Source organism: Centroberyx gerrardi, chromosome 11, assembly GCF_048128805.1.
Source record: "Centroberyx gerrardi isolate f3 chromosome 11, fCenGer3.hap1.cur.20231027, whole genome shotgun sequence".
Classification (NCBI taxonomy): domain Eukaryota; kingdom Metazoa; phylum Chordata; class Actinopteri; order Beryciformes; family Berycidae; genus Centroberyx; species Centroberyx gerrardi.
Window position 1 is genome coordinate 17003443 of NC_136007.1, and position 27271 is coordinate 17030713.

The following is a 27271-nucleotide window of genomic DNA, read 5'->3' on the forward strand; positions in this document are numbered from 1 at the left end:
TCTTCACACACCAAAGAGGCATGGTGATCTGATGTATTTTTGTGAAAATAAGAGAAATCGGGAAAGAAGAGATGCATGGATGAGGGACACTGTAGGACAAAAATGTAGTTACAGCATTAGATTGGCTGACTGGGTGTGATGGGTTGGTCAACAGAAATCAACATTTATGGTATATAGCTGATGTCCTTATCCAGAGCAACTTCAATGGAACAAGAAGTGGTTCAATGTTTTGCTCAAGGGCATTTTGGTGGGACACATGGCTGTTGCAAGGATCAAACCTGTTACCTTTCCATTACAGGATGGTCGCTACTATCCACTAGGCCAGTGGTTTTTAATATTGGTCCTCAGAGTCCTGCTGGGTTTCATTCTACCCATCTAATCAAGGACTATTTTACACCTGGGATGCAAGGTGATTGCAATTAGCTGCAATTAACTACCTGGTAGGATAGAAAACCAGCAGTACCCTGGGTCCTGAGGACCAGGAATGGAAACCACTGCTACCAGCCCCTCAGCCCCAAATGCAATCACGTTTCATCAAGTTTTATTTCACTGCTTTTATGCCATCATCAATGAAAATCATTTGTTCACAATTAAATGAAGTCAACAAGGTAGCATGGTTAACAGCTAAGTAAATGAATTGCCACTTTCTCCCCAAATCTAGTTTGAATGAATCCATAAACAAGAAATATTACCCAGAATTAATTCAAACGTCCACAGTACCATCTGAAGTAACATCCAGCACCCCTGCTTGTTCCATTCATCCTGCAGAAAACCACCATTCATCCTCCCACTGACAAAAATAATTTCTCAAATAATTAACTGAATGAACCAGACGAATGACCAGACCAGTTGTTTTAATACATTATATATAAAACTTAATACATTATATATACAAACCTTAACCTATAATAAAATAAAAGAATGTAAAATAAAGGATTTTTTCATATGGAAATAGAATCTTTTAATTCAAGTAAAATTCCCCATAGAGAAGTCAGGCCTTCTCTCACTGAGCTTTGAATGGTGCCACCAGAGGGCGACATGGTGACTTTCCCCCCTGTTCACTGTTGTTGATATGATGCATGCAGAGCACTGGCATACATGAAGTGTAAATGTGTACCAGGCCAAGCATATTTCATAATTAACAAAATCCCATTGGAGCCGCGGCTGAAATCTGGCAGCAGAGGCCTGCTATTGTTACATGGATGTGATGAAAACACTGTTCGTGTTGGAATTACAGGAAAAATAATACCATGGATTATGCATGGTACCATTTTAAGTGCACTTAGAATAATTTATGGGCTATTGTGCAGTTCTTGTATTCATCACTCTACATTGAGGAGATCCCATCCTTATAATTCCATTGATAAAGTGAAATGTAGCACAACAGAGTACAGAATATCATACAGTGCTCACACAGAGTTGTTTCTTCTCTTTAAAGCGGGGCAGGTCAGAAACATCAACACACACACACACACACACACACACACACACACACAAAACAACAGTTGTGAGTAACCTTCCTGCAAACAGTTTCATAACTCTCAGTTAAAGGCCTGTCCTTGGCCTCTGATGAACTAATGGCACCTGCCACACGCATGAAATTAAATCTGTCCGTTTCTATCAGGAGTAATAGATATGAGGAGTAATGGATATCAGCACATTAACAACTTAAGTACCCCTGTGAACCTCCAATATGTATATATTTGGTAAAGCTGCAGAGATAAACTTCTTGTATTACTTGGTGACATCATAACACACTGGTCCCTAGATCTCTTGAAAATGAGTGCTGCCTCACTATTTTCAGCTATTCTCACCTAAACCATATATCCTATCTGGGTTATCTGTGACCTCTAGGGAAGCCACAGATATAGGATCCCAGTTGGGTGATGCGGTTGTTCCATTACCATAATTCCTCAAAGCAAGTACAAAAGGACCATGTAATCCTCCATGTTAGGGAGGTGTTTTGTAGCCTTCACGTCTATTAAAAAGTCAAGTTTATTTGTACGGTCTTAATCACTGTTACAGTCTCAAAGGGCTTCACAATGCCCACATTATGAAAACGACAAACTCCCACATTAACCTCATTAGGACAAAAATGGAAGAAACCTTTGGAAGAGCTACTCAGAGAGGGACATTATTATTTTTTTTTTACATTAGTGTAACATCATTTATTAGCAAATCAAAATGTCACTTTTTTGACCAATGCACAAAAGTTCCATACAGTGCAATCTGTCAACAAGGTGATAGCCTAATAAACTAAAGGAATTGTTTATCAAAATATTTAAAAAATTGTGCTTCAGAACTGTTCTTTTCTAACCATTACAAGAGGTTTGCATTACAACAAAGGAATGCCAGCATATTGGTCTTGACTTTGACAATGGATGCAGTGGCAACAAAATGGCTTAGTGAGTCAGTTTTCCAGTTTGAACTGCATTTTAGCTCTTTCAGGAAGAACATCAATCAAAGCAATCTGGAAAAATGTTAAACATGCTATATATCAGTGAATTAGTATTAAAACATAAGTGATTTTTGTTTGTTTGTTTATAGTTGTTGCCTCAAAAATCTCAGCCGGAGCATACCTACTCATTGTATTCATGCCCATGGGTTCAAATGCCTGTAAAGCCTCATGATGGTGAGACAATAGATCCGGACGGTAAATGGATGAGGAATGGCTGGCTTGTTGGCTCGCTGGATGGCTGGCTAGATGGACAGCATTCAACAATGGAAAGGGAATGTGAATGTGGGCCCCCCGTAGTGCTGATGCTCAAAATCCCTCCCGAACAAGCTTTTTTTCAATTCCTGCCATTCACAGATTCATTGTGCTGCAGTGAACCATATCAGTAACCCTAAGCCAGGGGTCTCACACCATGTGCCATGGAGGGCAGAGAGTGTGCTGGCTTTCGTTCCAACCAAAGCCAAACCAGGTGATTTCACTGATCAGTTCCTCCTCTCTGGTTGAAGGTGTGCTAATCACTAAAATCACCGGGTGTAGTCTTTGGAATGAAAACCTGCAGACTCTCGGCCCTCCGTGGCACGCGAGACCATTGCGCTTGTAACTGCTGCTGTTATCAGTTGTGCAGCTCTTCAGTTAACATTTCATGTTTAGGTCTGAGGAACCACAAAGTACCGTGGATAGTTTGCCATTTTCTCTCTAGCTGAATTTGTCCCAGGAGTCAAACACCTCCCACATGCTCTCCTGTCAAACTTGACACCCTGAAAACAAAGCTCTCACTCAGGTGTGCCCTGTGTTTAAGGACAGAAAATGATTGCAAAACTCTTAAAAATGCTGAAAATGTATTTTTATGCATTTTATTAAGTATCATTTTTCAGCATCAGCATTAATATTGTGTATCTCCAGAAAACCATAAACTTATTTTTGTGTAACAAATTCATTTTTCCTGAATACCAACAGTGGTCTACTAAACTGAAGCACTGGAGTGAACAATGGTGTCATCTGCATAAAATATACAATTCACATTTATTCAGTGGCACCGTGCTATTACCTAGATGGCAAATAGCCCTGCGTCTAAAATTTAAACTCTGGAAACCCTGCTTAAAATTATTCTTAATAGAGTAGAGTTGACTGGCTGATTGAGGTAGATAGAAAGAGGTATTTCAGTGCTTTAATAGCTTAACTACCTTCCAAAGAAAAACACAGTTGAAGAGTAATTTACTGTCAGTGCTACAGGCTTTAAATCACTTGGTTCTCCCAGCTTTCCATGGTAAAAATTCTTCATATCTCTGGTGGACTTTTCAGATCCCATGACTGACAAAAAAACAAACAAAAAAACCCTAGCAACCTTAAATTGCATTCTTTGACAAAACTGAGTGAAAATAAATCATTTCATTGTGTCTCTTTCCTAAAGCTTGTTGTCAAATTCGGCCCGAGTAATGGCGGAATCGATGAAGTGAGCGAGTAAACGTTTTCAACTGGTAAACTTGCTACCTACCTCTTCACTTCATTGTGGGACATGTAACCTTCAGTGGGAGAAAAAGCTGGCAAAGCGAGATGGTAACCGGCGATATTACTCCGTAGGTACATTTATTTTAGCCATTAGCCTTTATGCACGGTTTGTCCTTAAGGGCTTCCGTCGCCCAGTAGCTTTGCTGTGTGTAGTTACAAAATGTGTTGCGTTTCTGTCACCCTCTAGTGGTCAGAAAAAATCGCTTAGTGTAGCTTTAAAGCTGCTGAAAAGGTCCTGAGGTTCTGGTTCAGTATCCCCTTAATAACCCCTTAACTTGCATTGGTTAATAGGACTATAGTTGTCCTTATCCTCATCTATTGCTAAGACCTTATGATGTAGACCAGTGGTTCTCAAATCCGGTCCTCGGCATCCAGAGTACTGCTGTTTTTCTGATCTTCCAGATAGTGTTCATTCTAGCTGTCTAATCAGGGACTGGTTTAGAGCTGGGACGACCAGGGTGATGACCAACCAACCAGGGTGATGTTTTTGGAAGTAGAAGACTCTTTTAAAATACAAAAGCACTGTTCTCAGAAGTACATTGGAAGTCAAATGGAAGTCACAAAATTCAGAAATGTAATTAAATACTGTATGTATTTCAGATACATTGGGAATACTACCTAACTTTGGTAGGGTTCACCTGACTGCAGTATATCATGACCCTGAGCCCAATGTCTTATGCCGCAGGCCACAAAACTATGAAGGAGAGTGTGGGAGTATTGATTTAAAGACTGTAGAGTGTAACACTCCAGGGCGGAAGCACAAAGTGAGACAGTAATATACTCAATAGTTCATTTTTACTTAAGATCCAACACATACAACAGACAGCCACAGCTGTTCAATGGATTTTTTTGTAGGCTGTTTAGTGGAATCGATGGGCTAGAAGTAGCAATCAGCAAGCAAGCTGCACCTATAGGTGGCCAGTCCAGAATATTCTTTTACTAAGAGCTATACACACTAATAACAACACAAATATTTGTAATGAATAAGCAGAAAGACATACATCAGTTTGATGGGGAGTGTTCACTTCACAAAGGAATTTTCATGTACAGAAGTCCTAACTGTGATTACATGTTGTGCACACAGAGAGGTAGCCTATTATGTTTGCCATGTTTCTGTGTCTTTTTCTGTGCACCCATCCACCAGCATATCTTTATAACCATTAAGGATGGAGCCATGAAACAAAACCCAGAATTGGGGACCTAGGATGAAAATGAGTGAATTTATGACCTTGACCTAGATAGATAAGGTTTAGCCGATGCATCACTCTGGTTGTCATCACTGAGAAGCCACTATGAATCAAAATGGGGAGACCATTATCTGTTAGTGGTGGCAGGCATCCTCTGACTGCTTTGTTGGATTTGGTGTGCACTGTGACTGTTGACTGCCTTATTTCAAAGTCTGCTGTACGATGTTACATAAATGAACATAGATCACATAGAACAAAAAAAGGATGCAAGGATGTCCACTCACCTTTAGTAATTTGTTTTATTTATTAAGACAGTTGGAAAACAGAGAGGGAGACAGTAAGGGCAACGCAGGAGAGAAAGTCATGACCGGATTGGATCCTGTCATGATTATCTGGGCACACCTTGCAGATGAGTTACGTCAGCCTCAGATGTTGAAATTTTTCAGAAATGTCACAAGACTAAATGACATGCGTTTCACACTGTCTGACGATGGTTGGAACAGAATCTTGTCTGAATTGAACACACATCACAGCTGATGAGTCCCAAAATATACTGTTGCAAGTTTCATGCTTTACTACAACAACAGTCATAAAGCTTGCCACAGAAAAACAAGAGGCACCGCTAGCACGATCAATGCTTCATGCTCTTAATGAATGCACTCTGGTTGTGTGACTGGAAGTGTTTGTTTTATACTCAGTGCCCCTTGTGTGGCAGATTTTTCATGCAGAGGCAGACATTCTACACAGTGCGATCTATGCACCTGTGCTTCACAGGGTTACATAATGTTGCACACCCCTTCAGGAATCTGAAAGTGTAATGTCTCACTGCCCATTCAAGTCATAGACCTATGCCAAACAACTCTGACATTTGTGTGAGTTGAGCATTATTTGACCATTTATTTGGGTACTAATAAATGCAAGAATTGTTGGTATTGGACCATCTCAACTGCACGCATGAATGACAAGACATGCTGACAGGTGCCATCTAAGCACAATTTTGAACATTTGTAAAGCGTCCTGTAACCAATGGTCACAGGTTCAATCCCCGCAATAGCCTTATCTCCTGTTGAAGTGTTATTAAGCAAGACTCTGAACCCCTCTGTGCTTAGTCATTGTATGTTTTTTCTGGATAAGACTCATCTAATCACAAAGTCAGTTTTCAGATATGATGAATTTGAGACATTGTATGTGCTGGATGACAGGTCTGGTATTATAAATGGTTGTCTTGGTGTGATTCCTGCAGTGGGTGTTGTAGTGGTGCTGCTTGGGGTGGCTTTTGATTGGTTTGAGGAGTAGACTTGTAAGATGCAGTTTGTTGAATGAAGGCTCACAATCGTGCCGTGTTATCCACAAAGAAGTCAGACTGCTTCAAGCAGCGGCTCGGACATCAGGCTTGTTTTGGCTGTGATGATAGCCCGTCGTATGATGGGACAATTTGGGAAGGTTTGCTGTTCACCCCATCTTGTGCTACTAAGACAGTGCATCCAGCTGTTTACTTAAACAACAAGGTTCCTATGCAGGTTTGGAAATGTATTGAAAATGTATGTACCATGTAACTGTGACTTGTCACATGTCATCCCTCCCTCTCTATCTCAAACTTTCTTGTCTCTCTCTCTATTGTCAACTATCGAATAAAATAGTGGTTCTCACGTGTTTTTAGTATTAATGTTGTTTTGTAGTGTATATTTTTGGATGGCACATCACTTTGGTGTGGATGTCTGCCTGCTGTTACTTTCCCTGATAATTTGCTTGTGTCATCTGCCAAGTCATTGCTTTCAGTATTAGGCAGCAGGGTAATGTCACGCATTGTCTGCAGTTTGTGATACATGCCGGTCCATTAAAGATCAGTTATTGTGCATTTTTCACCTTTCTTGACACAAAGCAACAATGTTGGGGCAGGGGGAGGTGCGGGGGCAAACAGACTGGGTGAGAACAGTTTGGGATGAAAATGGTGACGGTGGTTTTTTTACATATCAAAATGGCTAGGGGGCTTTATTAGTTTTAAATGTGGTGCTCAGCTTCCATATCCATGTCCTTATAGTACAGCTTTCATGAGAAAATATGTGAACAGTTTGCAGGGTGTGATGTAGCCTAGTCTGTATTGTCCATGAAGTGGTGAAGCTTCTTGAAATGTTATACGCTGCTTGTTGTTCTTGTGATATTTTCCATCAAGTTACATTCCATAGACATCACATTATTGCTCAGCATAGAGCCTCGAAGAAAATGGAAGATTTTGCCAACTGGATGTGCTCAAATTCTTGAAATTCACCAAGGGTTTTTCAAAAATAGGTATACAATTTTTGATAATAATAATAATGAAAATCAAAGCTGTATACTTTTAGTCATTTTTAACTTCATTAGTCATTTTAACAAAACAATTAAATTTAGGCATTTGCCTAGTAGCCTAATACTACAAATAGCCTACTTTCTAGAATGTTAATACCAGGAGTAGTAAGACTTCAGTCCTCACTTGCATAGCCTAAATGTTCAAATTGTTTCCCATCATTTACTTATTGTTGCATTCACTCTGCGACGCTGTCACCCATCGTCTTGCATAGTCCTTTGTCTGCATTGATTTCATGTATTTAAAAATGTACCTGCTTTTGAAACATCCTGTATACTACATAAAGGGCACAAGATGGTACACATGAGATAGACCTCCTACTTTTGCTTTGGTGAATTCAGTAATTTAGCAATTTTGTAATTTACACAATAGCACGTTGAGCACACAAGTTAATACTTTGTTACTGCAAAACACATTTTCTCCCACAGAACGCCACCCCCATGCTCCATATACAGTCACTTATCTGTATAGTCAAAGATAGAAAACATCATAGGCTACCCAAACTTTGCTATAATGATGTGCAGCATCATTTAGATCAAGTTGTGCTGACATCAGTCCATGTGTCAGTCACCTAGGTTGTCACACACACACACACACACACAGAGGAACAGGCCACTGCAAGTGAGCCTACTTTGGGTCCATGGGGAGAGAAAGAGTTCAGGATGTGACCTAGGCATGCTGACAATGCTCACACATGGTTGGTTTTTGCCTGTTTTAGAATGACAGCAACCAATCCACAGTAGATTAGCCTCATCTGCATGAATATTTCATCCACTCATGTTTTTAATTTGGTCACAAGTCCCTCAAATTGGATTTCTTGCAGCCCCGGAGATTGATGCCGCTTCCCTGAGTTCCCTAGCCAACCCTACTTCAAAGCACAGGCTAAGCTCAGGACTCATTCAGCAACAGAAGCAGGGCATGAGCTGCAGCCAGTATAATTTTTGCCTTTCCTTGTCCAGGCTTTGCCAATTTTGAATCTGAAAGTGGTTCTTATAAATAGGCTAATGCAACGATTGGGCCAAAATTGCTACAGTGGGAAGAAGGCAGTGCAGATGCAGTAGATGTTTATTATCTTAACTTCCCTTTTAAACAGCGTTGCATCCTTTTGACTTTCTGAGATGCATAATATTCAGACCAGTAGGATTATTATAGAATATTCTTCAAGTTACATGGCCGGCTAACGTTTCCAAAATTATTTATATACACAGTGCGCTTCCGCTTACATTCACAGTTTCAGGGAGTTCTTAAGGAAAATACTTAGGGTTAGATTTCAGCTTTGAAACTTGCTATTCCTACAGATAGTTCAGTCTATTTTAGAGAATATTCACTAATGTCTCCCATTGACAGAGATAAGAGAATGGAGCTTGTCTCACTGCCTAATAATTCAAAAAGATTGAAAATGTGACACTGACACTATCCACGATGATTTTTCTGGTCATAGGTGTGCATTTTCTAGTGAAATGAAATGATGGTATTCATATAACATGAAGCTCATTTGGATGTGAACATTAAGACTGATATTGTCTACAAAGTCATGTACAATGCTTCCATTGAACATGGAGCAGCTCCAGGCTATACATTAGTATGATATCAGATAAAATCCTGGTTGTCTGGTTCCTAGATTCATGAGAGAGTTGTTCATGATTACAAATATTGATTATATTGTCCAAGATCACAGGAACATGTATGAATTCTTGAATTTAATGGTGTTCCCCTTTATAATAAGTAAATGATATTACTATAAGTAAATTAACCACAAATAGTTTTTCTCCACTGATTTGTATTTACATATGTAATTGAAGGATGAATATGACTAATATGAATGAATAATAATTGAATAATAATTGTAGACATTTTTCATTACTAGAATGGGATAATTAATTCAGATTATTCTATATTTATTTGGAATTAAGTTAATTTTGTAGAAACAATGTTTTTCATTTAAAAATAAGACCCTAGAAATTAAATAATCCTTATTTGAGTAAACCATTTATCATTTGACATATTGAACATATACCGAGCTGGTGCCTAAAACCGAAGTCCACACCGTGTGTGTGTCTGCGTGTGGAGGGCATGCTGGCCGCTTGAGTGTTTGATGAATGTGATGCTACAGGTCAACAATGGGCTGCTGCTGGCCTATTCAGCAGGGCATTCAGGCCTGGATCAGCAGCCTGCGGAGGGGCCTCTGATGCATATGTGTCTCTGGCTGCCTCATCTCTGCAAACAGGAAAGGCTCGGACTGCTGGCCCCAACTCTCTGCTGACTCCTCCATTGTATGGGGCCAGTTTGGCGGGACAGGCTTTGTGTGCCGCTTTTTGGGATCTGACTGCCCACCCCCCAGGCTCATCTGAGTATAACAGGCAAGCTGACTTGGAGCAACACGGAGGTGTGCCACCCCCAAACTCACTGAGAGGGTGTCAGTTGGTGTGAAGTGAGTGGAGGTTCTTGGCTGCATTACAGTGATGGAGAAATATGACGCTTACACTTCAGTAGCATATTTTAAAAACGAATAGAGCGGAGACAAAGCACAAATTCACCCTAAATTGGAAAAACTCAAATGAAACACAAGAAACACATACATGCACTATATATATAGTAGTACAGAAATACTCATACAGTACAAACAGAACAAATGTAATTAAGTTACTTTCTAGCCCAATTTTCCGCTGTTGATGTTCCTGATAAGCAGAACAATATAATTATGCGGTCAGCAGGGTGTGTCGTTTAGGTTTGTTATATTCTTTTCACTCTGCCTTCCATTTGTAAAAAGGAGAAAGATGAGCTTATTTTTGTGATGGGTTGGGGTGGGCGGTGCATGTCTAGGCTCATGGCTCCTTTGTTGGTGTTGCAGGGAGGTGTGTGTGTTTGTGTGAGTGTCCCATTCCCCTGGTGCAGGTTGGCCGTGTGGCTGACTAACGTGCACAGGCCTAATTCCCTGCGGGCGGCTGATTGTGCTGGGCTCTATTTCTCCCTCTCCCTGATTAACTGGTGCAGTGAAAAACAGACCAGCTGGGCAAGAGGAAAGCAGCTCTGGGAGGGGAGGAGGGGTGAGGGACAGGAGGCTAGACGGAGAGAGGTGGTGGCGCTGCCCCTCATGCTGCTGGCTCTGCCCTGCTTTCTGAGCTGCTGTCACTCCCCTGCGAGCGATAGCCTGATGTGTGTCTGCCCGGTCAAAGGCGAGGGTTTAGCTCCGAGGCATTCCTCGATGCCCCACTTTCACCCTCGCCTTTTTGAAAAGAGCTATTCTTCTGAACCGTCGCACTTATATGCCCCGCTTTCCATTTTGAGTTTGGAGAAAGCATACAGCTGCCATGTTTTGAAAAGGTTAGTGTTCATATAGGCCATGCTTTGTTACCCACCTTGAGGATATTCACCAGTCCTCTGTCTCAGCAGTGCCCCATTGCCTAGTTATGGCCATGATAGGCAGGCTGATTGTAACAGCAGTCATTTCTTTGTGTGTTAGTTTTTGTTTGTTTTCCTTGATTGCTCTGGTAAAGGGTCAGGGGACAATTATTCAGTGACATATTAACATATGAAGGACACATTTGGGAAATCATCCATTAGGCCTATGTGGGGTTTTTTGTTATGTGAGTGTGGATCAGGTCATAATGGGGTTTTCTTTCATAGAACCACTATCATGGCTCCTGACATGATTTGTGCACAAAGAAGGGGGTGAGCGAGGCCACATCAGGCTTATCTATCTGTCTTCATCACAGCATTGGCCCGGGACAGGGGTACACAAATCTTCCAGTGTATACATTGCTGTTTCTCATTGTTGAAAATGAGTGTGGTTGGATGGTCTTTGTGTTAATGGGATTGGTCAGTGGTTGGTTGGGCATGGAAAGTATGTGTATGCATTTGCACAGGCCTAAATGACAGCACTTGTGTGATATTTTTTTTCTATTATGAGCTATACTGTTGAAAGTTGCATACTGACTTGGGGGCAGAAATATTTTTTGTCTTCAGAGGGTTTATGTATTAAAAATATTGGGCTAGAAGGCCCCTTTTTGCTTCCTTGTACTTCCTCCTTCCTTATAGTTCCTGAGGAGTTATTTTCTTTCTCCGAGTCCATTTTGTTTCTTTCTGGACTGTATCGACTAGTGTGGAGGCTTTTGCACATCACTCAGGCTAGCATGAGTGTAGGTGGTGACTGGACCCATATTGTGTGTTGATATATTGTTACATGTTGTGTGGGTGTGTTTGTATGTGTGTCTGTTAGAAGCACAGTCTCTGTGTGTGTGTGTGTGTGTGTGTGTGTCGGGGGCAGGGGGCGGTGGGGGTGGGATAGGGCAGCTTACAGTAGCTTGCGTGTGTGTTTGTGTGCCACAGTGTGCTGTGTGTGGGAGGATGAGTACAGTAGGCTGTATCATAGTAGGTCAGGGGATTGTTTGTCTGATCCATTGAGGACCGATTAGAGCAAACACTGAGCCGCGCCTCTTCCTACTCACAACGAGGAGAGGATTGCCCTCCATTTGCCACTGCTAGACTCCCGTCACCTCACTGGCCCCACCCCACCCTCACCCCACCCTGCTCCACATCCACAGAGAGACTGTCATGGTCTCCATGGCCACCGGGCCTGTCCTGGATAGCTGTGTCCTCTTGGTGGCTCTTGGCTCCACGCAGTGAGGTTTTGGTTACATGAGCTGCATCGATACCTCACCGCTTGGCTCTGTGTCAGCAGCACCACACCACAATCTGTCGCACGGTGTAGGCCTAATCTGTTTTTGTGAAGGAATTGCCCATAACTCGACATGATGATGTTGAGGAGGGCATGAACTATTAAGGCTGAGAGATATTGCAATTGTGTGCTTATGGACTGATTGATTTATTTGACTGATTACTCATTAAAGAGACATTTGGAATTATATCTCCAACCTGGAACTGAGGAGCTGAAGAATAAACCGGCTATACACACACACACACACACACACACTGGCTCCAAGGCCCTGGCCAGCTCCTGGGGGGCCAGTAAGTGGGGAGGTAACGGTTCTGGGGGCAGTGTGGAGGCGTTGTTGGACCTTCTGCCTTAATCTCTGTATTTAGTTTCTATTCCCAGCCACTTCTTAATCTGCTACTAATGGGATTTGCCTGGCTTTTGTTTTATTTTGTTGTGTGTGACTTGCAGGACTTGACAATAGTAAGGTGTACATGTTCTGGCAGGTAGTCTGGCATTGATTTCTAGGTTTGATTTAGAAGATGCAATGACTTCTAATGAGATGGCTGGTCTGAGGAGGTCCTGGTAGACACATTACAGACAGCTTTACACTCAGCCTCATAAATCTCTGTCAACAGCCATTCTTGTCTTTATCAATCACACCTCAAGGAAAAGACGAGAGTGCATGAATGGATAACCTCATTAATGTGTAATGTTTTGCTTAGCTGGCCTAGTTAATCTCTTCTAGAGCACCATCTCGTTTGTTCCCTGGAATCCCTTCCTCTCCTCTTATCACTCTAGCACAACATGTCCGATATAGGCTAAACTCTCCATCGTCCCTGGCATCCACCCTCTTACCTGTTAAGATACAAGGACTGGTACGTTTGCACTCTTAAAGTTAAAGCTAAAACTATGAGTTGAAAACACTGAAACTAAAATTTAAGTACAGATTCTGTACAGTCCCACGGCAAATGTATGTATTAATAATATCGTACATTTCCATATCCTTTTAATGTCTTTTTTATGTTTATGTTTATTTATTGTATTCATTATTTATGGTGGACCTAAATAATTATCACTTTATTTGAATTTGATCTCAGCTCTGGCTCCCCAGATCATCAGCTGCCTTCATCTCTTCTATGGAGAATACAGTAATGTTATGCTACTTGGCTTGCTAGTTAACATTAGCAACTGAGCCATTAGCAGACATAGCTTATAAGATATTACATACTTACGCACTGCTTATATAACAGTGTGCTGGGTGTTCTGGTGGCTCAGTGGTCTAAGGCGCGTACCATGGAAATGTGATGTCCTGGGTTCAAAGCCGGCTCAGGACCTTTGTCGCATGTCGTCCCCCTCTCTCTCCCCCATCCCGCCTGTCTTTCTCTACTTTGATCTGTCCAATGAAGTTGAAAATGCCAAAAAGAAAAAATCTTAAAAAAGGCATTGAGGAGTGAAGGATGTTAACCTCTGATTGATCTGACTTTGGCTCTTGAAGACCATGGACTGTGTCATGGTAAAAACTAATGGAAATCATAAAACTGTGATGAAACACACTGCCATTATGATACAAATCAGTTTCAACATTTGTGCATTTGCAGAAAGCTTACTGGTGGATGGGTGACTAATGGAGATGCTAGGCTGTAATGGACGTATAGGCCTACTAGATTACTGCAGTCCCCTGCAGAGCTAGGTAGAGCGGACAGGAGGCCGCCTGTCACTGTGAGCCTGACAAAGGGCAGGAGTAGCAGTCCTCAGCCATGTTTGACCTAGAAATATCTCCTGTAGCACCCCAACCTTTCTCTAGCACCACCCTTTCTCTACCACCACCGTCTCCACATCCTGGCTCACTACTAGACTCAGCCACAGCAGCCAGACACAACAACAGATAAACAAACAGGTCTTAGCAAACTGACAACTGAACCTAGTCCATTAATCTGGTCAATGCTCTTAAACAAATGGCCCCAGCTAGTTAATGGGTCTCTCAGTTGGCGGGGGGTTTAATCTCAATGCACATCCCCCATTACGAGTCGGTGTGTAATACTTAAAGACAGGGTCTGTCTGGTCATATGCAGTCAGTCTCGCAAGTACTTAAACATTGAAGTGACATTGGCTCATATTGCTGATAACTAAATGCATCAGTATTTCTGATAACAGGTGTATATATAAGGAGAATAGACTATCTGCTATTCATGTTTGGGATATTCTTACTTGCATGTAAAAAAAAAAAAAAAAGTATCAATTATGTAGGCATTCTCCAAGTATTGGGTTTACACTATTATTATTTTTCTAATGAAGTTTTGGACCTATCATCATTTCCAGAATATTGACATCTTCCTTTAACACTAGAATATGCAAATGTTTGACTTTAAAATAATAAATAAATAGGATATCTTCTACATTACCAGTCTGTGTCTGTCTGTGGTCCTGTTTGTACATGCCTAAATTGGCTTTTCAATGATGTTCAGGATGAGTTTGGGTGTATACCATTTATTGTGGCTGAGTGTTATATGGGTGCGGCCAGTGGTGAGCTGGGTTTTGACTATCAGGCACAGGGAAGTCATAGCAACAACAGAAGTGGTGGAAAGCAGTAACGAATGAAAAACCAGCAAAGATGTCGACATTGCTTTTTTAAAAAAATGCAGATTGCCTGCATTCACCGTTGCTTCCTCAACGCCTGTTGTGGGCTTTACGGAGGCTGGTTATCTCAGCCTCAGGCTGGAAGCCTTTTCAAGGTAGACAGCTCATCAAGATGAGTGACAAGTGTTGGGGCGTGAACTTGACCAAATGAGGGGGAGGAGGGTGGGACTAACAATACACTTCCTGCCTCAAGGAGAAAACTTGCATGTTGTAGCTTTAAGATTCTCTGCTAAGACCCAAATGCAGCCTCTTGAATCACACTGCATCTCTGTAAGATGTCAGCTTTATGATGGACTCCTTGAGTTTTGAGTATTTTGTTGCAGTGTGGATGGGAGACTGACTCAGTGTCCAGGCCCTTGGGTAATATACCAGTCAATAAACTTCCCTCCCACCACCATTGCCTCAGAGTGTAGAATTTCCTCTGTGGAGACATTTTGATCATGCACGCATCAAGATGTCTGATTAAACTTGAAATTTGAGGGCAGGACTGTCTCCTAGCAAGCTAGCGTCACCATTGGCTTTGGGTTTATCGATAATATGAAACTCTATATAATATTGGTATAGAATTACTTTCACATAACAGACCATATTGTGGCATCAGGAAAGCAGCATCAAAGACAGTAGGCATGGGTGAATGGGTGAATGAAAGTACAAAAACAAAACTGAGGGATTAATGGGGCTGAGTCCAAGCAACCAGGGCCCATGGTGAAGTTTTTAGCTGGTACACCACCCTAAGGCCTGGACATTGAGTCAGGATGCATTTTGACCTTCGCAGATTGTCCTAAAGGAGTATGTCAAATTTGATCATGTTGATGGGTAACAAACTTCACATGTTATGTAAGGAGTATCTGACCCAGAGTTTATCTGACTTTCATGACTTTTTTGTGAGATTTTTTTAAAACAATTTTAATTTGAGTGAAAATAAAAATACCCCAGTCTTGAAATTTACCTGATATACATCATCTGATCAGAAATACAAATCTTATGAGCTTACATCATGTACCATTTTCCCTGACTCCTAACCCTAAGGCATTACTAACCACTGACCACTAGCTGTTGTTGGAGATTGTCAGAGGATAGAGGGCAAAGGTCATGTGTTGCAAGCCCTTGCTCTCAGGACTCATGATGTCCTGTAGCCTGCCCACCACTGTTGTCTTCTTCCCTTCTCTGTGATGGTTTGTCTCTGACAGTGCCATTGTACACAATCAGAGACAGTACAATACTGGGATAGTTATTAGGCATGATATCAAAGTGTATCTCTGGCATTATTTGGCATTCCCATATTTAGATGGATACCTAGACATTTTTAGTTGGTTATTTTACTTCACCAGACACTTCGTTAGCTATGTTTCCATCCTGTCAAGCTAATTTTAAGCAAAATTTTGGTATGTTGCAAAAAAACAAAATGAGAATTGGGTGCGTTTCCATCAGCTGGGTTGAAGCAAATAAGTCGGCTTCTTGAATGTAGAACTGTATCAGAAAATACCCTTTAAAAAAAAAATGGAACAACTCTATCAAGAATTGATTAGTAGATTATACTCTTCTTTCATGTCAGCTGATGTTGGCCATATTTCATGCTGTCTGAGTGCAAAAACAAAGAATTGCTTTTTCCAGTATACTAATGCACCAACTAATGGCTACAAACATGGCCTTTCACAATATTCAAAGCCACTTTTGTTGTGTTGCGCCATTAGATTGAACCAGGCTGATAATCGGACTGATAATGCCAAGCCTATCCCACAATTATTTGGCAAATTTCAATAGCTGTTTATCACGTAGGCTAATTTCCTGAGCAGCAAACATCTTTCCCGCCTCAACCAAGCACTAAAAACTTCTTTGCCTCTTTGAGGAAATTTTATCAAAATTTGCCATTTCCATTCAGCCTTCCTAATTCCATACATCATTATTTGCATAACAATAGTTAATGCAAAGTGTATTTTAAATTTTACATTTGTCTTTCACTTCACCTACCTTGTCAGCATTATGAGTGTTCCTCTTTTTAATTAAGGGTCACTTCTAACTGCAGTCTAACTAGTCATGGCCATGGTGTACCATGATTTGGCTATAACTCTTGTTTTCAGGAATAATTGGAAGTAGACTGTGCATCAGGCCAGGTGTCCTTTTGCACACATTACAGAAAAGAACTGGCATCAGAGTAGCATTATGCAGCATGAAGTTGTGTGTGTGTGTGTGTGTGTGTGTGTGTGTGTGTGTGTGTGTGTGTTGTCTTGTGCTTGCTAGCTTGCTTATTAGAATTGTGTCCTGCTGTCTTTGATAAAGCAGTTTCTCCTGGATGTGTCCTTCAAACAGATTCCATCGGTCATTCAAGCTTGTGCTCATGTCATCATTTTGTGTGTGGGTGGGTGTATATTAAGTTTTGCACATGTGTGAGTCAAGATCTAATCAATGTGGGCTGAGGCTGTCTCTGCCGTCCGCACTCAGGTTGAAATGAGATTACTGGAGTCGCTTTGGCTTGCAGGAGCAGTCAGTTATATTGAAATTATTGGTTAGCTAAGTAAACTGCTTCATGACAGTTACTCAACTTATCTCAAAGTTATCATGTCATTTTCACACACTGTGCCACTTGTACTGTCCAAGCTGCTATTTGCATGGGCCAGTCATTTGACTTTGAGCATATCAAACTAGAGCGCAGTTAGTGTGAGGCTGCTTCCAAATGAGAATGTGGGTGAAGTATTATAGGGTGTAGCAGCGTCTGGCCCCTGATGAGGACAGATAGATGTTCAGTTCCTGAACTGAAATCATCCGAATATTAGCCCACGAGGATTTCAAGTGGTCAGTCGCGCAAAGCTTTTGGTATTATGCAATGTTCTCCTCTTTTCCTCCATTTGCTGACTTTGGGTGCTTGTGTCTCTTTGTGTTTGGATTCTAGGTTGAATGTGTTTTCCCCTAGCCCGGACACCATGAGCACCATCTCGCCGACCGACTTTGACAGCTTGGAGATCCAGCAGCAGTACAATGACATCAACAACCGCTGGGACCTGGCGGCAGAGACTGACTGGGACAATGAGAACAGTTCAGCACGCCTCTTCGAGCGCTCGCGCATCAAAGCTCTGGCAGGTACGGTAGACTCCAGACCTCAATGCTCTGTGTGTGATTGTGTGGTGTCGATATGCTATATAGTATTATAAAAGAAGGAGGAGAAGATGATGCTATCACAGCTCATCAGAATTGTGGACAAGAAGATCTAATGCATTCACATTACAAGTTTGTAACACTGCGCCTGCAAGAGACTGAATGACTGCATTCCCAATCTCACTCTGGATGTGTTGTAGCTATAAGGCACTAGCAGTCCCCCCCAGTTAGCTGAGGGCCTGCATCATTCCTTGATGTCAGGCTAATCTTGAAAATGTAAAATTTCCCCTGTCTTAACTAGATGTAGCCTTCTCTCCTCATGCACGTAGCACTCTACCCTCCTGACTACCCCCAAAAAAACCTAACCTGTTACCTCAGCAATCTTTAATTGGGTAGTGCCATTTTTGGTTGGTTTAAAATATGTTTCCATTTTACCTGAGAAGAAGCATTTCACACAAATATTCGTCTGACTGTTTGTCTTTTGGTTCATTCAAACAGCTTCTTGAATAAAAATTAATCTTATTAAATGTTCAGGCCATGAACTAATATGCTGTACCAGACCAAATTTTTTTCCCTCCCACTTCGATGCCCCAAGTTATGCAGGGTCACATGAAAAGTTGGGTTTCTCTGTTTCTATTTTGTTCAATAGGAATACTAGTTTGGGGGTGCAACACTGATTAAGAGACCCTTTTGTAACCATAGGAATAGCGGCGGGAAGGCTGTACTTCTTGGCTTGTCTAGTGGCTCAGCGCCAAAGTGAAAGAGTCATCTATATATTCCACACTAAAATAAGGAGCCCAGGTCAGAGTCCATCCTGCAAATCACATTGAAATCCACTTACATGAAAGAGTATATCATAAGAAGATAGAAGATTAATTAATTTTGAGTTTAAATCTATTTATTTACAGTTTATAATGAACATAATAAATATCTCTGTGCAGCACTTTCCATAACAGTTACAACAAGTAACAACAAGCTGTAAAATAAAAGATACAAAACCATCTAATTAACAAACCATTGGCTGTAATTGAGGGATGACTTGCACTGCTGGCTCCATTTAGTCCTGCTGAGCTGAACAGAATGATGTGAATGATGTTATTATTATAACTCAGATAATAATACTATCAAAAGTCTTAAAAGTACATTATCAAATCAAAGCCAGAAAAACAACTGATATTGCTGCCCTGTAAAAGCCTACTCAGCATAATTCAGAAATCATATTGGACTCCATCAAATAAATTAACATTACTGTTATAGCATAAGGAGAGCAATAATACTTTACCAGTCAAATGCAAATTTGTAAAAATGTGCTTAGTTGAATATTAAAAGAAGATGAGTTTGCAGAGTTTGCAAAGTTTACAGGCCCTCATTGCAAATGTTAGATTGTGTTTTGTGAATCTTTGGAACAGCCATAGGAGCTTTGTCTGTAGATTGAAGACTGTGATACTGTACATCAGGAGTTAAAAGCTCTGAAATATAGACACGGTGGAGCAATTCAGTGCTTTGAAGCTATCCAATAAAATGTTGAAATTGTAAATTTGTCCCCTATGTATGCTCGGCTGAAACTGTAGGGACTGGACTCAAGAGCTGCCGTTTGACTTTTTTCAATATTCAAGCAAATACATGGTCAAGCAAATATACAGAAAGAGAAGCTGTCTGCACTTTTGCTTCACATAAATATTCCAGATTCTACATATCTGGTTATAATCTGGTTTGGTACGCATTTGGCAATTACATAACCAGATGATGCCTTTTTTGCTTTACACCATGTCACATTTTATCAGTCTCAGTCTTTGGTGTCCCACTGTGGCAGGCATTAATGGTGACACTTAATCACATCACAGCCCAGATGGATCACCAAGGTGAATAGTAAATTCTTCTCTTTAAATGGATATGGCCTTCAAGGGATCTCTAAGAGCAAATATTAATCACTATGTAGACATGAATCCACTGTAAATACAGCACTAGCCATAAAAGCAGCTTTTTTAGTAGGCCACATAATTCAACATAATTATATCCAAGCAACAGGACTTTGAGAAACAGATCTGACATGTAGAGACAAAATTACAAAAGACATATAAAAACATGTCTGAAAATCTAATTAGGCTCAGTACACTGAAGTACGAGCTTAATTCTTTTCTGTCCCAAAAGGCAGAATACTCTTTCTTTTTTTTAGGGCAAGACAGAAATACTTTGAGAAGGAGGACAAAGCCAGGGAGCTGTGTAGTCGATCCACCAAAGAGCAATAAGCAGTGATGGAATGGGGTGGAGAGAGTGTAGATTTTGTGCTGAAACTTTCTCCATCAATGTGACAGGTGTTTGAAGACAAAACAACCATTAAAAATTCAAAATGTCAGTGTATTCCCTCAAGCCCGTCTGTATAGCTGACTATGCTTTCAAACAAGAAACTGTTCGGATAGTTCTGCTTGTTATTCTTCAAATGTTTTCTTGTCCAGTTGGCTTACACTAACATTGCTAAGAAATCCTACCAACCAAGCAATTCACAAAACTCCTGGTTCCTTACACCTTGGTTTTTTGGGATCACTACACTTTATTGATATTACACTTGACAGCTGTTCTGGAGAGGAAACGATGTCCATGCCAGGACTGGACAATGAGAGCAGCAGCATTATCTCCTGTTAGCAGCTCTTGTTAAGGCTAATGCTCTCCTCCTGGATTCAGGTTGCAGGAATAAACATTCATTTGTTTAAGTTCTTATTTGATTCTATCTATTCAAGGAACTTCACAGAGATGGAGTTTTTGAATTCGTAACTTAGAGAAGGAGCTACTGCTAGTTAATGTAGCTGCTGGCTGTGAAGCTGGCTGCATACAGCTGACTCATCATTGACAAGTAATACTACAGCTTGCAGAAATATGACCTTGATCTTGAGTTGTGTCATTGCTTATTTAACATAACTTTTTTATGAATTTGTTATGAAAATAATAGCAGACAGAAAATAATTGCAGCCAGCAAATGGTTAGCCCGTAGTTAATCAAATCACTAGCTTTGACAAAACCAGAGTTGTACAGTACATACCTGCATCCCAAACTGAGGATATAGTCACTCATAGTTTTATGACTTGCACTGTTCCACCTCTTTTTGATACAAGGAGCGTTCCTTTTGCACATGCCTCACAGACCGTCTTTAACTGCAGTAAACCTTTCAGCTACTCTTGGCTATTTCTGGCCATCAGTGCTTCTTTAATGCTTTTCTTTTTTTCTTTTTTTTTTAGTACAGACATGCACTCCAAGGCCAGTTTTGACTGTCTGCATTTTAGTATCTTCCCTCATTAGCAATTAGACCCAGGACGTGTTGGCTTATGAACTTGAAATGAAGCTTAACAATTTGAAATGAAGCTTAACACAGTCTAGTCGTATGAAGACCTCTAGACCACTAGGTCTGACGATCTTGAAAGTGGATCATAGTGCAACACTGTCTGGCCACCCTGTCCAGTAGGAGGCTCCAAATGAGGCAGACCTAGTGAAAATCCTGATGGTGCTATCAGCTACTGTATTACATCCTATGTGTTTTTTTTTTTTTACTAGTTTCTAGCTTCCTGGCCTCACACTACAGAGAAAGTCCCCAGTGTGTCTCTAGTCAAAACAAGTTGTAGTATCATGAAGGACCCAGCAGGGGGAAGCAACAGGCAGGCCAGCATCAAGGCTATTGTTCTATTGCTTTCTGTCGCTCTCTCTCAAACACACACACACACACATTCACACCTAAAACCACAGACTCTGACTATCTCTCTGCACCGCTGCAGTCAACGTATCTGAAATCTTCGCCTCATTTCACTTCCAAATGCAACCAGACTCATTTCCTCATGGCAGCAGCACACACTTTAGGTCTTGCCTGTGCTCTAGTAGCATATGCCTTAATATATTACACTTCACTTGTAACAAATAATATGTGTGTGTGTGTGTGTGTGTGTGTGTGTGTGTGTGTGTGTTGGTGCACCGCTGTGAATGCCAGTGATACCATCTCCATTTGACAAGCATGGGCTTGATGTGCACATTCTTTGACATGCTGTAGCAGTTATTTCCCCCCAGGCCCAGCCCCTACCCACCTCCTTTTGCTACTTATCCCCAAATGTCAAGACCTTCTACATTTCTACAAGCTGCTTCTCACTTACTCTTTTTCTCTCTCAAGCTTTCTCTCCTACTTTCTCTTCAAATATGAATGCCACATTTCCCGGTTCACATCTCTCTGACGCTTTCCATGTTCCAATCTATTAGTATCCTTTTACTCTTGATGGGATAGCAATGGCTGCCACTTGTTTCATAGTGGAAAGCTGTGCTAAGATCAACTTAATTTACATAAATAACCACACAGTTATCTACTCTCCTCTACTGGCAAGGCTGACTGAGCAAATTTGCTTTTTTTTTTTTTTTTTTCACCAACGCCCTGCTTCACACTTACACAGTTACACATATACACATGTGGAAGCTGCCCAGCACAGTAGGAAAGAGTAAGGCTTGTACACTTGGAAAACCATACTGTTTCAATCTGCTATGGGTTGTTTTCAGGTCAAAATAAACACAAAATAGATACATTGTGTCGCCGTCCCCATATAGGCCTATAAGAAAAAATCATGCATATCACCTGATAGGTGAGGCAGAATCAGATGGATAACAAGATTAACACATCTGACACTGGTACTTAGGCCTAAATAAACTGTTCACAATGGCTAAACATCTCATGGATTTGAAGAATTTCAAGCTTAATAAGGTTAAAAAAAAAAAAAGCATACAATATATGTAATTAAGCAAAAATGCAGAAGCATGAATAATAATATAATATAAACCTATTGAAAAATGCCTTTGTTTATTATCCTGTTTGAGGCTTTCTGGAGTATTTTTACAAAGAGTTTAGCCACAGAAATGCAACAGTAAGTCCATATCACCTCATCTCCTGCTGGGGCAGTTTAATGTGCTAAATACCCATGTATCTTAAGGAGTTCATTGTCTGCTGTGACCCCATAAAATGCAAAGCCACTTTAATACGTTGGTCTTGGGTATAAATGGCGTGTCTGAGCTCAGCTGTCCTCACCTTGATGTGTATTTACCAGTCATACTAAGCTGCCAAGTACTCTTCTACAGTTGGGCACATTTGGCCACTGAAATACTGTGAGTAAGACTGGGAGTGATCCTGCCTCTCTTGAGAGAAATCAACCCCACCTGCTCCATGGGGAATCCCCCTTGGATCAGATGTGTGGTGCCAGGGTTTGGGATATGTTCCCGCATCTCGCCCTCCCCTGGGTCTTGGGAGGAGTCGTGTTGTGGGATGGTTGAGATTTCCTACATGCTCAGCAATAGATCTCTTCTCTCCCTCTGGCACTGCTTACTCCCCCAGCATCTCCCATCATTTCCTCCTTCTCATCTGTGTCCATTCACCACACCAGACCAGACCATCATTAATTATCATTAATTCCAGCGTGCTTCATTCAGAGGCTTCTCCCAAATCTCTCCTTGCAGACGTTTTTTTCTCTCTTTCTTTTCATATTTCACAAGATCCAGAAAATAGTTGTTGATCCTATCCTATATGTTTTATTATCAGTCTAACAAAAAGACAGATGGTTTCTATAGGGAGGAGACCTCCTTAGCATAATGTGTTAGTGCACATATGCCCCCAGGCACACATACGTGCAAACACACACACAAACCTGCCATCCTAAACTGTCTCTCATGTTAATTGGGATGTTTGATATACGGTTATTGCTGCGGTTCATTGGTACTCTGCTCTCCTTTCATCACTGCCTGTGACCATAGCGGAGCTTCTGTTCCCCCAGCGAAAGATGTGCTCTTTGAATCTCATTAGTCCAATCCCCCTCCATGAAGACCTGGTCACTGAAGGCCCTGGGCAGTTGGTCTGCTAATGAGACCCATCCAGATGCTCCCCGCTCATCAGGACAAACAGAGATCAAAAAACCAACAGACCTGTTAACCACTGCCCCCTGGTCAGGCCAGAGGGTATCCTCTTGTAAGAAAGGCTACTATAACCTTAGTGCCCTCTGTGTTTACAGCCTTGTACCGTTCTTGCACACTCTGGTAACTTTGCCTATAGTTACGTTCTTTGCGGGGGGGATGTATTCAGTTAGCAGGCGCAAGAGAGAGGAAACCTTCTTCCAGCCTTGAAGAGACAGAGTTCTTTCAGTCTCAACAAATACAAATATTTTTCCCTTTTCTTTTAATACTGTAGCTGCTGCTGACAATAATTTCAGTTTACTCAGGTCAAAACTGAGTAAATAGAGCAGCATACTGCTTTATTAATGTTGTTGCAGTATGGAGCACAGCTGTGAGAGTCATGCACACAAACTTGTGTGGTTCAGTCTTGATACTCTGGAGCTTGTGCAAAAAGGCTGTAATCACTGTTGCTATGATGTGATGTTCCTTTGTTTTGTGAGGAAAATAACCATTTTGCAACTTTCAAATCCCAACACAACTCAAAATATAGGTCCATTTCGCTCCAGTGTTTGCAAACAATCACTTAATTTGACAGTGGAAAAAAATCTAGCACATAAAACATAAACAAAGCCAGTAAGTGGGATGGTGGTGCCTCAACAAGGGATGCCATACTACAGCTCTGCATTTGTCCTCTAACCTAATGAGACATCAAAAACTATGTGCTAATTCAGTGCAGTTGTATAATTGTATTACAAAGGTAATGAGCGTACACATGCACATGCACAACATCCCCGCCCCTCCCAACACACACATACACACACACACTTTCAAATCTTGTTTGAGCAGGAAAGAGCTTGTTGCTGTTGCTGACTCTTTCTCAACAACTTCCTTCCTGTCTTAACGCCTTACCATAGCTTAGACCCGGTGAACAGAAAGAGGGGAATAGAGAGCTCAAATGTGTGTGTTAGAGAGTGAGAGAAATGAAGAAGGAAGCACAGAGAGAGGATAAGGACTCAATCTGATGGGGGGGCTTTTGTGATGTACCTTCTTGGCAGGCCACACCCCATAGCTCCCTGGAATTAAGGTGGAGTGGAATAATCCGCCTCCTGCTCTACTAAGCATAGAAGTCTAAGAATGGTTTAGTCCACCTCTACACCTCCTCCTCCCCCTCATCCTTCCACCATGTTCTCCCCTTGTGCTCCTCCCTCAAACACACCTTATGCAAATGACCCAACTTTCAGAGGGCACAGCAGGCTTTGTTTACACAGCCATCCGACCACGGCCAGTTCGCCTGCTCTGCTCTGCTCTGCTCTAGTTTGGAGGGAAGGCAGTGGCAGTGTTCTCTTGCTAGAACCACGAGGAAGTGCGCGCAAAAGTTTTTACTGTGCTCGGAGGCCAGGAGTGTGGCACAGACTTCAGAGGAGGAGGTGAAACGAGAACATTTTGTTCTGCAGTTTTGTTTTAAATGAGAAAAGTCCTCCACCCCTGCACACACTGCTGGTTTTTCAGTGGAGAAGGTGGGACAGAGGTGAAGAAAAGAAAAGGAGGGAACATTTTCCAGCTCACGTTGTGCCTTATTCATTCACTCTGGCATCGAAGGGATCTAGAAGAGGAGGATAAACCAACGCATTTTGGATTTACACATATTTTGTTTTTTGGGAAACCCTCTTGTGGAGCCTATTTGGTACATTTTTAGCGGGAGAGCCTGCCTTTTCTGTGCTATGCAGGAGAGCTCCTGGTCACTCTGTATCTGAGAGGAATATCTAAGAGAGCGAGGTCCAGAAACAGAGGCCATGGAGTGGGAGCACAGGGACAGAGAGCCCTGTTTGTCCCCAGCAGCATTTGTTAATCAGGTGCAATATTCCAACATCCTGGAAGGAAGGTTCAAACAGCTGCAAGGTAAGAGAGCCATACTGACGCTGTCCCGAGGGAGCTATGGGTGAAAGGGGAATTCCATTGCCTTTAGGAATTCATATACATTAACCCTATGGTTTGGGTTAGGGCAGCCCAACCAATATTTGTGAATATGTACAATTGTCTTGATGACATCAGGTTAGAGTCTCAAGTTCTCTGGTGTCTGGTTTTTGGAAATAGTTGTTCATATTAACAAATACTGATGGGACTGTTGTAGACAGTATACATAGCATATAAATTGAGCAGTATTCCCCTTTACACACATATTTCCTTGATTCTGAAACACAGGAAGGAGAAATAAATCTTAAGCTGTAACTTAAGTACAGAAAGATTGGGCTATATGTCATGCTAGCACTGTAGTGATTGTCCTGCAGGAGCCGTTTGGAGGGAGAAAATTAGTTCCCAAAAGGTTTTACTTCTTCTTCTTCTGGCCTTAGTGATTACCTGTGAGATTGTTGAAGAGAGTCCTCTCTCGCTTCGGTGCTATTTCAGGTGAGAGAATGGAGGGGAGCTATAGTAGATACACTGTAGGCGTCAGCTCAGCTCTAAAGCAGGCAGGCAGCCTGGCACCTGATCACTGGGCCACCTGTCCTCTCTTATCCTATTACAATGCAGGTCTCTGTCTCTGGCCAAAGCTTGTGAGGTCCTGCACACAGAAATCACTGAGCCCATTGGCTTCCACATATGTATTAGGATGCAGTGAGCAACAGCCTAACTGACACATGGTAAAGTGTGGACATATTTTACAATATCGGTGAAAAATCTCCCTTAAATTGTAGGCTAAATCTGTAGTGATGCGTTTTAGGAGAATCCTGTTAACCCCCAAACTCCTTGATTTATGAACCTATATCTGTAAGTGTGTGTTACTCAGTTACATAGCAGGAAAAACAGTTAAAACAAAAATCCTCTCCCTTGTGGTGCTTTTTTGACTTGTGTAAGCAGTGACTGTATGAAGGATTTTGTTTTATTGTGTACCCATGAGGCCACATGGGTCATGGGTCATATCATCAAGTGTGGCCTATTCCTTTGAGCTGCAGACCCCTCAGTCACAGGCCACAGGGTAAGGTAGTTGCAGTAGCTGAGTGTGTACATGCTGTAGAGTGTGGAGTGGGCATGTGAGTCAGTGGAGCACAATTAAGATCACAATGTTTTACTAGTTTCCAGTCCCTCCCTAGTTGCTGTCTGCAATGAAAATGCAAGAGCTTTCTAAGAGTTTACTTGAGGGGCAAGTCTACACTCTCTGGATGTTTGACATTCTTCTAGTGCCCCAACAATATTTCACCTCCCATATTAAGCAATCTCTCCATTGTCACTGAGGGAGATATCGGTCTTCTGAAAGGATACGATAATATCCTATAAGCATTTATTTCTCCTGGGTTTTGTCTCCGAGAGTCTGTGGTCCTATCTATGATTTGAGGTGTGTGTATAAAAAAAGCCGTCTTCACCTCCCCTCCAACTGCACCAGTCAGAATGATTGTGATTGGGGATAAGACGCACGTATGAGATCATATCTGTAAGTTCAAAGAAAGTACAAATCTTATGCCATTGTCTGTGTTGTGAGAGATACTGGT

The 27271-nt window shown here is 41.5% G+C and overlaps 1 protein-coding gene across 3 annotated transcripts in view; it reads left to right on the forward strand.

Annotated features, from left to right (window-relative positions):
- The first annotated feature begins 17482 nt into the window (after positions 1 to 17482).
- Positions 17483 to 27271, forward strand: part of sptbn2 (spectrin, beta, non-erythrocytic 2) — a 48915-nt gene continuing 39126 nt past the window's right edge. The window contains exons 1-3 of one of the 3 annotated variants that reach the window (XM_071898214.2): positions 17483 to 17582; positions 17680 to 17867; positions 25575 to 25685. In XM_071898214.2, coding sequence (XP_071754315.1) covers positions 17711 to 17867; positions 25575 to 25685 — 268 coding nt within the window. In that variant the 5' untranslated portion in view covers positions 17483 to 17582; positions 17680 to 17710. Of the gene's footprint in view, positions 17583 to 17679; positions 17868 to 25105; positions 25686 to 27271 lie in introns of those variants that run through there. The other 2 variants (XM_071898215.2, XM_071898216.2) reach the window with 2 other exon arrangements.